Raw genomic sequence first — 14,031 nt, forward strand, 5'->3', positions numbered from 1 at the left:
CCAAAAAATTGGTGAACTGCATGTCTGCATGCCATAGCTAACTAAATGTAACCCAAAAAAAAAAAAAAAGAATTATTCTGTCATTCCCTCTCCAATCTCCTCTCAATAAAGAAATAATAAAGACATACTTGAGGAATAATATTTAAAAGGCATAGTAAATGTTGATAGCTAAAATAGAAATGAATTTGATGAGATGAACGTGAATGCTCTTTTAGTGGCTGACTTGTTGAATCATATACTTTTAATCATTTTAATAATTATAAACCATCAATTTGTAAAAGTTGTTATAGAATCACACGAGAATTTGGTTTTTCAAATGAAAATGATACTTATATTCCTCGATGCGTACTCTTTGACTGACGTGATGTGGTACTAAAAATTACCATTGCATCTAAAATTTAATGGTAATTTTTTAAGTAGGAGTGCAGCATTTTTTCTTGAAAGAAGCAAGCAACCCACCGGGAGATGAGATGAGAAGATGAAACTTCTTATAGAGTCCACTTGAAGTCCAAAGTGCTTCCTACCTTTTTCTTGGTGTCAGTAGTATAATATGGGAGCTTGTTTAATTATAGAAAGTAAAGAAAGAAGAAAAGGGAAAAGCCGATGGAAAAGGAAGCATTTCTCTAAAACTTTCGTAGGCTAAGGACAATTTAGTGTCTGATTTGATAGCCTTTTCTTATCAACTTTCCCTTTTGCCCTGTTCGATTTGATAGCCATTTGAGCAGAAGCATAAGGAACACAAAAGAATCCTCATTTTTTGTGATTATAGAATGGAATCTTTAACTCTTCTCTTTTTGTTAATCTTCTTCTTTCTAAATGCATTCATGCACTAATTAGCTTTAAACATGTCTAAGTAAAGAGGATACCTCTAACAAAGCATCTTTCATCATTTGGGAACAACCCCCTGTTGGACCCGATTGATGAACATAAATCTTTTACAGATATTTCCTTGATTCGGAAGATTGCGGCAGAGAATTTTACTTTTGGTGGAACAACAACCCTTTTTAACCAATATGTAATAGGTCCACTATACACATACATTTTGTTGCGCCACTATGTATGACTCTACGACTCTTATGTTACATCGTACAAGGGCACAACACGTACCACTTTCGGTACAAAGGTTTGTCAGGGATTGCACCCAATTGGCGTCCAAAAGCTACGCCGTATTGTGACACAATTCATCATTCTTTCTTTGGTAACCAAAGACTTTCAGGAAATGATTCATTCAAGAATTTACCATATTACATTTCCTTAATTTTGGAAGTTGGGCTACCATCGAATTAGCCCGTAATGCAAGATTGCTAGTGGCTAGCCATAGCCAAAAACGTGGATTTAATTTCATGGATGTTGGGAAGCATCGATTGTATTTAATAGAAATAGAATTGTTCGAGCCTAAAAATGTATGTTTTCTGATCGTATCCGTGAACCGTGAACCGATAACGATGCTAAGGGATTAGCTGCTGGCCCCTTGAAACCCATTCCCGACCAAAAGCCCCAAGCCAAAAATCCCCAATCAAAAAACCATTCCACCAACATAAACGCACAAAACCAACAATCCATGCATTTCACACACACAACACCACCGATTCACAACCAAACCCATCGCCATGCACAGCAGAGATTCAAGGACAAAATTAGCATCACTTTTGAGGAAGAAAATGGAAGCAACCTTTTAAGTTCAAAACCATAAAAAATAAAAATAAAAAAAATAAAAAAAACCCCTTAAAAAGAGGCTTATCTACCATATTATTGATACAGCAGCATAACGAGAAGGCTTTTGCCCTCCATGGACAAAGTTCCAATCAGAGCAGCAAACGAAGCACCACAAAACCATAATAAGACAAGAAAAGTAAGTAAATTGTTCATTTAGATAACTCGGCAGAGAGGGTGTTTGCTAAGGAGGATATGGTTGTCTGAGACACCCCTCTAGTCCCTCCCAAGTACCATTTCTTGACCATCTCAACCACATTTGCGTTCTCCACTTTGGTTTTTGTGTCCTCCTTCCCTTCAGTCGAAAAAACAATCTGACACATAAAAATACACCCACGGGTTGATATCATTAGCAAGGAATAGAAATATATGTAAGATCACTGTCAATTTTTTACATGATTCACGAATTCGATACAAAACTAACATGAAATTAGTAGATTAAAGTTGACACGAAATTAACGAGTTAGGATTGAAGGGTCTGTACCGTTTAATTGAATGTGTTAGGTTAGGGTTCACCTATATATATAGTTTTATATTCGTTCGTGCCTCAACATAACCAGAACCAACATATCAATGCGAATTGCCACCCTAATTAACATCATATGCCTAAATGAGCTAATGTTACTAAGATTGATATTTTACCTCGGCAGTGGCAGAAGTTGCTGGAAAATGATATGTGATGATGGAATTTTTCTTGAAATAAGCAGACTGGAAGAATTCAACAAGTTTCTCCAAGGCTGCCTCCTCCTCCTCTTCATACTTGTCATCGGCAGCCAATCTATCCCTCACAGCGCTCTCTAGCTGGACTCCATATTGGGAACCCTTGATCTCTTTGATCACCACTATTCTTAGAAATTTCTCCACCGGAGCTGCATATATATATATATATATAGAGAGAGAGAGAGAGAGAGAGAGAGAGAGAGAGATCAGAGAAGTTGTTTTTAGCAATAACCAAGTGGCTAATATGGTGGTATAGTGTTGATCATTGATATACCAGAAATAAGGGCCTCAAAGAAGTCATCATCTTCAGCTAGAACACCTCCAGGTTTACCCTTCCATTGCTGCAGATGCTTCACAATTTCGGGTTCCAAATAAACTCCAATTGCTGTGAACTTAATTTGGAGAAAGTGTATCTCAATGTCCGTAATTCCTATCACACCAAGAGAAGCAAATTTTGTTCAAAGTCAGGTTGTTAGGAGAGAAATAGAGTAGCATGATGAACAACAATTGATGCATGACATGTTAACTTGTGTACCATGGCCCAGCAGAGATAAAGGCTTTGTGGTGGTGATCTCAGGAGGAAAAGGGATCTCATCCACCATAACCATTTCAGTACCCACTGATGCATCACACATCAAGAACCAAGTTCAGGTGATCAGAAATATTAGAAGAAAAAAAAGAGTATAATTAACGAAAAAAAAAAAGAGGGAGAAAGAGGTAGTCTTACTGGTTGTTGTGCTTAGTAGGGTCTCTGAGACAATGCAGTGATCAGAAAGAAGAGGGAAAGCCTTGTCAAAGAAAAGGAGGATGGTATAGCTGATATTTAAGGCTCTTTTTGGGGTTGCTGTGGTAGCTGACACTTTTCTTATGTGCCTTCCAGTCTTGGCTTAAGGAAGGTGGTAGGTAGTCGGGGTTGCTGAGCTTGTGATTCTATCTCATTTTCTTCAGCTTCATGCCCCCTGTGCCCTGTCACACTCTTGGCCCTTGCCCAACCTTTTTGTCCTCACCCAAAGACCAATGCTATTCTGGACACTAATTGCACAACTATTGATGTGACCTTTTTATTTTTATTAATTTTTTTTTAAGTGATTGTGTTATTATAACATTAATAAACTGAATTGAAATAATTTCTTTCCTTTGTTGGGGTGGAAGTAATATTTTACAAGAAATAATCATGCCTTATTTGCTTGTGTGATTGAACATATAATCATCATTATTGTTCAATCATGTTGGTTCACTATTCTTCAATCCAAATTACATTTTGAGGCCCTGGGCAGTAAAACATAAAGCATATGGTGAAACATTTTATGGGATTTCCTGGGCATTAATAAGGTTTGGCGTGTTGGTTTGGTTCGGGCATGAAATTACAATTGAGGCCTTATGGCTAGCAAGTATCCACGTGTTGGGTTTGCATAACCACCGCTCAGTTTACCTACCTCCCAATAAATAATTATCATGTTGATTATTCCATTGTTGAGGTCCTCAATGAGTTGATTATTTTTAGGGCTAGCAAAATGGGTCTACAGATCAACCTATTTACGACCCGTGGCAATTCATTTAAGGTACATCCAAACATAACCTGTTTAAGTTAATGGGTTGGCCCAACCAAACACTACACGACAAGGCAATTTTTACGAGTCACTTGACACGACCCGTGAGATCCGTTTAAAAAATATCAATATATCGTACCTCAAAAGATTACCAAAACAGAGAAAAAGCTAGAAACGGGTTTAGTATTTGTTTTGCATAAATCAAGTTTTATTTTCTTTTGGTTTCTATTTCTGTTTGTTGTCTACAATCTTTGTATGCCCAATTTACCTAAAATTTCATTTTTATGCCCAATATATATAGGAAATGAAAAAAAAAAAAAAAAAAAAAATCAGAGCAAGAGAAAGATACATACTGGAATTGGATGCGACACCGGCGCTGAAGAGAAGAGAGGGAGAGGCGACGTCGGCGGCGCGAGAGATAGAGAGAGAGGGGAGAAACAGAGGGTGAGGCCGTTAGGGAGAAAATGAGAAAAATGAGAAATGGGTCTTTGGGAATGGGAGGCGGCGTGACTCAGAAAGAGAGAGGAGAGAAACTTTTTTAGGTTTATGTTTCACTGTCTTTTAAGGTTAAAAATAAATAAATAAATAAACAGGTCTGGAGGGTCTGGCGGATCACCCCCCGTTAAGAGCAACATAAAACTCGCAATTTCATGTCATGTCAAAATTGTCAGTCCTAATTATTCCATTGTTGAAGTCATCAATGACTACGTGTCGTTTTTTAACTCACAATATTTTTTAAGAACACATTTAGGAAATAAATGTTAGGGGTTAATAAGTTTTTTATATTTGATTCATATTTTCTTTACAAATTTAATAAATCAACCGTTAGATTTGTGGGATTCACATAAGTCTACAAATCTAATAGTTGATTTATAAGATGAGATGAACTAAATATGAAAAAAATATTGACCTTTAACATTTCTCCATTTGATACGTACAATAGACAAAATAAAATTATGAAATAAGATGGCTATTTGATCTTTATTGAATAACCTAAGTGAAATGAAGAAAGAATTATTTCATAGCTAAAATTTTATTTTATTATATTTAATAGTAAAATTTTTAAATGACGTGTTAAATTTATAAAATAAAATTATAGTCATAACATGAGTCGGACCTTATTCCCATTTTAACAAGGAGCGAAGCCTATATTTTGTGTTTTATGCGCACTTTGATGCCATATCAATAATTAATGACACGTGAGTCAGGTGACACTCTCAACTTCCATCTCTAGCATAAACATACGACACAAAAAGCCCAAGCAGCGAAACAGAAAGTTATAAATTCTCAATAGTAGTATAGTCCGATTTTGAAAGCCCAAAATCTTATAAAGTAATTGGCGTAGCAGACTAAGGAGAGTGATAAAAGAAAAGTAGACAGTTGGGCTTGGCAGGCCAGCCTTAAAGACGGGCCGAGCTTTGTATAAAAGGCAGAGGGCCCTTTAGGGCATGACTGGGTCAAATGAAGAGGTCCACTTCCATTGAATTGAAGTTGTCTAAACTCAAGTTAAAGCTCAGTTCCAAAGATAAATGAGTTTAAAGAAACAAACATGGTGGGCTGACAGCTGACTTCAAAATTTTCTCAAGGTCAACTTTGACGGGCGAGATTTGTGACTCTTTCTTATTGGGTCCAGAAAAAAAAAAAAAAATACGAAAAAGAGACAAAAAAAGAAAAAAGAGATATTCCCGGTGAGGTGGAGGTCGGTTTGCTGATGTGTAACTGGCGATAACGTCATTGGTCAGGCTTTGGACGCGGCATACGTGAAAAGTGTGCCAACGTACAAAGTGCATGCACTTTCCACGAGTTGCCACGCTCTTTTCCCCCCAACAGCTTCGTATAAACACACATGTAAAATATTTTTGAAGACAAAAATATTTTACACAGCCCAATTAAGCACCGTCTTTTCTTTTCTTATTTTATTTTTTTAAGCTGATAGGGTGATTTTCATAATTTATTAGATTAATTATTGTTTTCAAAAAAGAAATATAATACATTTTTAAATTATATTTTTAAAAATTTAAACAAATTCAAAGACTAATAAATAATGTGATAATATATTATATATATAATATATCATTACAAATAATTTTTTTTAAAAAAAGAATTTAGAATTAAAATGACGGTGATTGCTGACTAAGCGTAAGGAAAGTTGAGCGTCGCGTGTGATGCTCGTGGAGAAACGCATATACACGTTGTAAATAAGGCGGGGCACGTGGCCAGACGCTTCCCTTCTGAAATCGCATAGGTGTGCGTAATTTCGTAGCGTCTACAAGTATTGGTGGCGTATAATTAAAGAGCACGCCCCTCAAAAAAAGGCAAACTGACCTGGGACTTACCAACTCCACCTTATTCGCGTAGTAACCCAATCTTGACCGTCCAATCATCCAAATCCCTGCCTCCACATGATTATTATTTTAGTTATCCAATTTATATAGGACTCCAACACTACCATTACATAAGCCACAACAAGACCCAGATCGAAGAAATTTCTATTGTTGGCTTCTACGCAATTCCGATTCCAATTCCTTTCATCGGAATGGCTTCCTCGTCGGCTCTGCGCATTCCTCACTGCGTTTCAAATCTCCGGGTATTATTGGATAACAATCCTGCGAATCAGAGTGTTAGACGACCATGTTCGTTGACGATCCGCAACCCAAAAGGAAGAAGAGAGTCGGTGAAGATGGCGGCCGCGACTGCCAGTTTTTCGAACAAATTAGAGCCTCTGAGAAGTTGCGGGAAAAGCGCGACTGTTGCCGGAGAAAAGCTGGACGAGTGGATGCGAGAATCGGTGGTGGACATCGTGAAGAACCTACGCGAGGCGCCGCTGTTGGTGCAGGTGTTCAAAGAGGATGCCAAGAATAAAGAGAAAGGCGGCGCGGCGGCGAGGATGGAGACGGAGAAGGCGGTGGCGGAGGAGGATTGGTTGGCGAAGAAGGGAAAGTGGGAGAGCGGAGAGGCTCCGTTGCCGCAGGGGGTTATATTCGTGGAAGAGCTGGGAGAAGAGGAAGAGGAGGGCGAGAGATCATCGGAGAGTGAGTCGACGACGCGGGCGTGGGGGATAGTGGTGCAGGGGAGAGGCGCGGAGTGTGGACCCGCGTGCTATCTGTTGAAGACGAGCAGGGTGAGGGCGTTGGGCTCATTGTGTAGCACCCACTTTTGTTTGGTGAGGGTTAAGGGCTTCCGGGAAACGGCGGCGTCTCAGCTCAAGAATTGTTGGTTGTTGCAGCGTCTCACCTCAGAAGGGTATTGATCGGTCATCGGCCGGTGCATAGATTTTTTTCTTTTTCATTTTTTTTTGTAAATTTCAACAAATATTTTTTGCAATTCGGATTAATATCTTCGATCCATATTGATTCCTTATTTTGGATTGCTTTATGGTGTTGGGCTTTAACAAATGACGAGTTGTTGCTCGCGCTCGGTCCAGCAAGGGTTATTATATGTGATGGGCTATGCCTAAACCTTTTACTAAATAGTATTATGGTTATACATGAAAAATTAGACCATTTTTATTTCGTTTGTTTTGTTACCATTTGTAGAATATGTATATAGAAGTGAGAAATTGTTTTATTGTAAGAAAAAAGGAAAATGAAGAGATTTTATTTAGTTATCTATAAAAAATAAAGAGAATTAATCAAGACAATATAAACAGATAATATATTAACAAATCAAAGAAAAATCACAATTTATATAATCTTATCAAATTCTTAATAATTAATCCAAAATGTGAGTTTAGACTTTAGTCACGTTGGGCATAGTGTTTCATCAACCAATAGACCCGAATACAATCACAAAGTAGTACATTAAATCCCATCTCTTAATTAACACATCAAACTTGGTACTTACGATCCCAGCAGAAAAGAAATTGATGGTTAATGGTTTGCTCGCTAGAAGTAATGGTTTTCTGGGTCATGGGACATGGGACAGAAGAAATGCAACAATATGAAAAAGTCTCCAATCAACGTGTGCTACATGCCTAGTGGCTACGAAAAAAACTCTATTATAAAAAGGCACATTGAAGCTCTATTACTTAAGTGTTACCTGTTGTTATAAGAAGCAGTGACTTACTTTGGCCCCTAAAAACTAGTTGAATGCAATTTGGCCCAGCTAATAAGTAATATCCTAAAGATTAAAATCGACGGTTAGATTTGGTTAAGTAAATTTGGAGCCAGAGAAAAGCACATGAGCGGCACGTGCAGAAAAGTCCCTCCAACCTCGTAGGATTTGAATTTGAAAACTAATCCCCGCTGTCAATATGTTACCTCTAAAAACACTTACTGTACATGCGAGCGAGCCAACTTTTGGCTGCGCGGTCTCCTTTGTAAATTCAAATCAAATCAACAATCATAATTTCGGATCTCTTTTCTCTTCCATCCTCTTAAAACTCTTAATCCCTCCCATCCGATTCCAACCCCTTTCAATCTATATCTTCAAACTCCAACCTTAACCTTCAATTCAATATTCTTCTTAACCCATTTGATTTTCCCCGCTCGTTTTTTGTTTTTCTGTTTTTTTTTTTTTTGTCAAATTCTTATCCCTAGGAACCAGATTTGTTTTGTTGGTTTTGTAAGAGGGAAAGTGCTAAAAATTTAGCCTTTGAAGAGATAATGGACGGTGACGACGGTTCTTTATTGATACCCAGATCGGCTTCAAAGGTTGGCTTCTCTTGTTATTGGGTTGGGTTTCTGTTAGTGAATTTGTCTTTCTGTATACGTTTCTTATGGATCTTTGTTTTCTTCATTCCGGGTGGTTTTAGATTATGGGAGAGAAGCGGAGTAATATCGGAATCGCAGAAAAAGATGACCCTGGTCGTAAGCGGGTTAAAATGCGAGATCTTGAATCCGTGTGTCGTTCTGAAGGTGACGTCTCACTTAACTCTTCGCAATTTTATTTTATTTTATTTTTTAAATTTTTTGTGGATATTAATGTAATTAAGGTCTTGAATGGTTAGGATTCAGCCGGTAAGTGTTTTAATGGCGGGTTGTTGAAAATTTTGTCTGGTTTTTGAAAATGTGCAGTCTTTGTGCTCCTCTTTCAGTTGAATGCGTTGCCCCTATCATTTATTGAATTTTTCTCACTCTATGGCGAACAAGTAGTAATGCCATTTTGAATGATACTTTCTCATTTTCATGTAGAGTTCTGATGAAGCACTTTGTGCACTTAATCTTCTTGTAACTACAATGAAGTAAAACCCAAAAAATCAAAAATAAAAAAAGTTCTGATTTACGGACAATGATGTCAAAGCAACTTAACAGGGTTGCTTATTTGGCCTGGTTTTGAAACATATACGTATTATACCTACTCTTCATATTTGCTTATATTTGCTTTTTTCTTATACTTGATCGATTTCCTATGTGAGAATCCGGTTTTAAATTCTACATTTATGCTACAGAAGTCAATACCCATCATCCGAAATCGTTGAAAAACAAAGAGTTCGTTGATCAATTTCAATTTGTTGAAGAAGAGATGTCCCAAGTTACTGAGGTGCCTGTAACTTTGGATTTGGATGCTTCTCAAACGAATAAAACTCGAAAAAACACATTCCCAATAGCAGTCAATCTTGCCCGTGGAACAGTGGATCTCAATACTGAAGTTTCTGTGGCCAAAGATTTGGCCTGTGGTGGTAGTCAGAAATGTGGTGAGAATTCCAACGAACTGTCTTTGCTCACGAAGCATGAGAGAGTACGCGATAATAATTGTGTGACCTCAGGAGGCATTGGCTTGGATCTTAATGCAGAAGATGTCTCTAGCTCAGTGAACCAGGAGACATCTTATCCTTCCAAAGCTCACGATCATTTGAAGTCGAGAGATTTCTCCGAGTGTGGGAGCTCTATGGGCCCATTGGAAGAGGTAGATCCAAAGAGACGTTGGGAGGAGATGAAGCAAAACGGTTTTCTCTCTTCTTCTTATGGACGCATTCCAATGCCAAAGCAACGTGGAAGGAAAATTAAAGATTACGTTATCAAGAAAAAGATGGAGCTTGCAAAGAGAGAACAGGTTGACCGGTTTGCTAAGATTGCTGCCCCAAGTGGACTGCTGAACGGATTAAACCCTGGGATTATAAACCATGTGAGAAACAGAAAGCAGGTCCACTCGATTATAGAGTCCCTCGTAAGGTCTGAAAAACTTGAAAATGGCAAAATGGGACATCTGAAAAGTGGAACTACAGAAGCTGGCAACAGGAAAGAGCTAGAAAATATGAATGATCCAGGAACACATCGAGTCAGTTTTTTTCATGAAGATGGGCCTTTAAGTTCTTTATCTGGGATCAGGCAGACAAAAGAATACCCTAAACCAATGAATAGATCTTCTCATTTGATTATAGAGGGCAAAGGTGGACATAGTGACCCCAGCATGGTAGAAAGGGTTCGTGGTAAAAGTTGTGCCTCACACTCCAACCCTGTCAGTGAGGATGATACGCTAGAGCTGAAGTTGTCATCATCAACTCAGGCATCTGAGAATACTAGCTCCTTGTCTAACGAGGAATCAGCAAACTTTGCCAGCACTTTTAAAGGTTATTATACAATTCCTTGATATCTTTGCTTCGTTGATGCTTTAAATGTTTACTGCCTTCTTTATTCCCTTTTCACAAAATTTTGTTCAAAAAAAGTAGAAGACAGTCTGCACAAGAAGTTAGTATGTTGTTGGGAGCATAATCGTTACTGATGGGTACAAGAAATTACGTTTTCAGTAATACACTCTTTGTACAAGAAGAAAATGGTGATAGTTCCACAAGTAATAAGTAGGATTGAAGACCAGGTGATATTATACATAATTAGGCAGTAGTAAAGATGATGGCTTTAATGGTACAATGAGAAAAAAAATAATCAGTTCAGATCTATTATTTTTTCTTTTTCAGCTGCTACTGTTGCTTCTCAGTGGTTAGAACTTCTTCAACAAGATGCTCAAGGACGTCTTACTGGTATGCTCTTGTCTTTATACTATTAGACGAGGTTGTAGAGGGTGCTTTACTCATATTTGTTTGGTAATGTATGTTGTTCTGTAAATGCAGCACTACGACGTAGCAAGAAGAGAGTTCGAGCTGTAATTACGACAGAGTTGCCTTTCTTGATATCAAAGGAATTCTCATCTGATCAGGAGAATAATCCTTATGTCACGAAAAATTCCACTGATGGAGTTTTCAATAGTGCAGCTGCAGACATGCATCGAGCAAGATGGAGCGCTTTGTTTGATCAGATGGATAAAGGGCTTACTGAAGAAGAGAAACACCTTGTGAGTATATCAAAGAGAATCCTGTTTCACTTGCAGTTTTAAGAAGTAATCTGGCTGTATCTAAAACAGTGAAATTTCCTGTCCTTAGAATCTGCGCTGTAGGTGTGGTGCGTGTGCACCTTCAACAGACATGGGACACGCAATTTGACCTAAGTGATTCTTTTCTCCAATTCAAAATAAGGGATAACGTAGCTTATTTTTAACTAAAGTGTCTTTCATCAAGATCTTCTCTTCACCTAGGGAACGTGGTTTGTCAAGCAAAACTAAAAATCTTCTCTTTTTCTCAATGGATAAGAGAAGAATGATTTCTGCCAAATCAACTGCTTTAAATTCCTCTGGATGCTTCGTAATGGAATACAAGTTTATTTTTGTTTACTTTGTGTAAATTTCTGTGCAGAACGTTTTATAAGGCTCAGTATCTTAAGGGTTTTCTTGATCATGCATTTCAGGAAAGTTGGTTGAACCAAATAAAAGAAATGCAGCTTCATTGTGACCGGGGTCTGCACCATATCCACTGGAACATGAGTTTTGGCCTGAAACAGCTGGGACCACCAGAAAATGAATCCAGGTAAAGCCTATTGTAGTTATTTCTGCTATCATCAACCTATTATACTCGTGGATATGTCCTAGTGGTACGTTGTATGCCTTATTTTTCAGCTCCAGTAAGCACGCTTTTATCTTATTTACATACAAATGCAGTGAATTAATGTATGAAACGGCCCGCTGGTCTATGAGTACTCCCAATTCAATTAGATTACAAATTTTATTTACAATTTTGGAAGGGAGGGAGAAGGAGAATCCAGTCTATGAAAGATATTTTCTGAAGTTAGAAAAGTGTCAAGCTCAGGCATAAGATTCCTACATCTGTTGGCAAGAGCATGCACCTTGAATTGGCAAAATCTTGTGTTCTATAATCACATAAATTTTTAAATTTGCATTGCAATAGAATAAGAAGTTTTTTTTGTTTTTTTTATATGTCCGCACAAGAGAAGGGGAAGTGGATTCGAACTAGTGACCTTCGCTTTACTAGGCATGGTCTCAGTCGATTGAGCTACCTCTTGGGGACTAATAAAATAAGAGTTCTTGAAATTGAGTAAAGGTAGCTTTGTTTTTTGTCCAAAGAAAGAGTAGATATAGGTTTACTTTGTTGTGGAAGTCCATAGTTTGAGACCCAATTATTGTGCGTTTACCTTCAAACTGTCCCCTGAAAATTTTAACTCATCTTTTTGATTCAAATGTCCTGTGGAACATTGAATACTCTTTTTCTACCATAAACATGTTAAATCACTAACTATATCGAGCCTAAGAAGTTGAATTGTAATTTATCTTTACCTTATTAAGTTGTACCACGGGTAAAAGTTCACCATATGCTAAGCCAGTTAATTTGTTTCAAATCTTGTCTGGATACAAATTTTGTTTTGCATCACAGCATAAACATGTTTAATTTTCTATAATTAAATTGTCACGTTTCTTTCTTTTATTTCATTTATAATACAAGAAAATCATTGTTGCTTTACAAAGAAATGAATTGTTTGGTCATTTGCATTTTCTTTTGCTAATATACACAAGATCTCTTTATCGAAATCAGAATATACTTTTTAGTGTTATCTATCGCGGTATTCTGGCAAGTTTTTCTCAATATTTGTAATTTGGATGTTGTAAACTTTCTCTAATAGGTTATTATTATATTTCATTATTGTACTTGGAAATAATGAAAAGACAAATGAATAATGTTGTACTTCTAGATGTTTAATACTTGTCCATAGATCAATTCAGTATAAGTTGCATGTCATGTGTAAAAATTACTAACTTTTTGTGCACAATCAACCCCTGCATTTTTAAGTCTTTTGGTATAAGCTGAAGTTTCATAAGACTTTAAAGAAGAATATGGATCAAGATTAAAACATGGAGATGGTATGTAATCGGTTGTAGCTCCAGACAAATGTATGTCTCTTTCCTACAGCATAGGAGTCATGTATTAGAACTCTTTCTAAAGAACTCGAGTTCTATTAGGGTGAGTGAATTTGCCAAGTAAAAGGAAAAACATTAAACAGTTGGATCACTTTTTTCATCTTGCAGATCAAGAAAACTGGATAATTCGGAGAAGGAACTAGCTGTTTTGGCTGCGGCGGCTTCCATTTACTCGACGTCCAATTTTCTGTTGTCAGAGAATGTATCTTGTTTCTGATCATAACTAGTCTCTTCTCCCCTTTGTCTAATCAGATTGACCTTTTTTCTCCATGGTACCATCCTTGATAAACCTCAGTGTGCTTTAACAACTAGTGCTTAGGTCTCCCAGATGGGAAAAGGTTCTGCTGAGTTGATGAGTCCTGTAACGTTAGATGTGAGATCAAATTTTTTTTTTTTGGATCAAATTTACTTGCTCTCCTTTATGGGAGTAGTGGCAGTATCTGATAGTTAAAAATGTAATGTAATTGATCAATTAAAAACTGTCGGTGGATTTCCGATTTTTAATGCACTCTTTTATTTTTTTTGGTGTTGTAAATGTTTTCTTTCTGGGTTTCTATTATGAGAATTTCACTTCATCAGTTACTAGCTTTCTTCACTTTGTTTGGGTGGCATTCTCATCCATTATTGTAGAGTGTTATTTAAAAACTCTTTTATATTTGTTGTTTAAATTGCTAGTAATTCAAGCAAGAAAATTACTAATTTTTTATTTTTATTTTTATAAGTAATTGTAAATATCAAAACGCTAAAGGGGCTATGCAACCCAAATACATAATAAGCATATAAATGGAGCGCCAAGAAGCATATAAAAATTGTTATCCAACATTTGGACAAAATAGGTACTCAAAGC

At 37.1% G+C, this 14,031-nt stretch overlaps 3 protein-coding genes across 3 annotated transcripts; 2 read left to right on the top strand and 1 right to left on the bottom strand.

Moving 5' to 3' along the window:
* Positions 1-1,712: 1,712 nt before the first annotated feature.
* On the bottom strand, positions 1,713-3,310 carry LOC132186497 (chalcone isomerase-like protein 2). Its single transcript, XM_059600475.1, has 5 exons — positions 3,161-3,310; positions 2,969-3,052; positions 2,708-2,863; positions 2,356-2,582; positions 1,713-2,027 (listed from the first exon to the last, which is right to left on the bottom strand). Coding segments are annotated over exons 1-5 (630 nt in total). The 5' UTR covers positions 3,162-3,310; the 3' UTR covers positions 1,713-1,865.
* A 2,987-nt stretch (positions 3,311-6,297) lies between these two features.
* Positions 6,298-7,486, top strand: LOC132186495 (uncharacterized). Its single transcript, XM_059600473.1, has one exon. It carries the CDS (start codon positions 6,520-6,522, stop codon positions 7,231-7,233), a length of 714 nt encoding a protein of 237 aa, XP_059456456.1. The 5' UTR covers positions 6,298-6,519; the 3' UTR covers positions 7,234-7,486.
* Positions 7,487-8,270: 784 nt separating this feature from the next.
* Positions 8,271-13,721, top strand: LOC132187493 (uncharacterized). Its single transcript, XM_059601821.1, has 7 exons — positions 8,271-8,635; positions 8,737-8,839; positions 9,373-10,494; positions 10,840-10,902; positions 10,993-11,213; positions 11,663-11,781; positions 13,293-13,721. The coding sequence occupies exons 1-7, from the start codon at positions 8,588-8,590 to the stop codon at positions 13,399-13,401; spliced, it is 1,785 nt and encodes a 594-aa protein (XP_059457804.1). The 5' UTR covers positions 8,271-8,587; the 3' UTR covers positions 13,402-13,721.
* Positions 13,722-14,031: the final 310 nt, after the last annotated feature.

This window comes from Corylus avellana, chromosome ca7 (assembly GCF_901000735.1).
Source record: "Corylus avellana chromosome ca7, CavTom2PMs-1.0".
In the NCBI taxonomy this organism is placed as follows: Eukaryota; Viridiplantae; Streptophyta; class Magnoliopsida; order Fagales; family Betulaceae; genus Corylus; species Corylus avellana.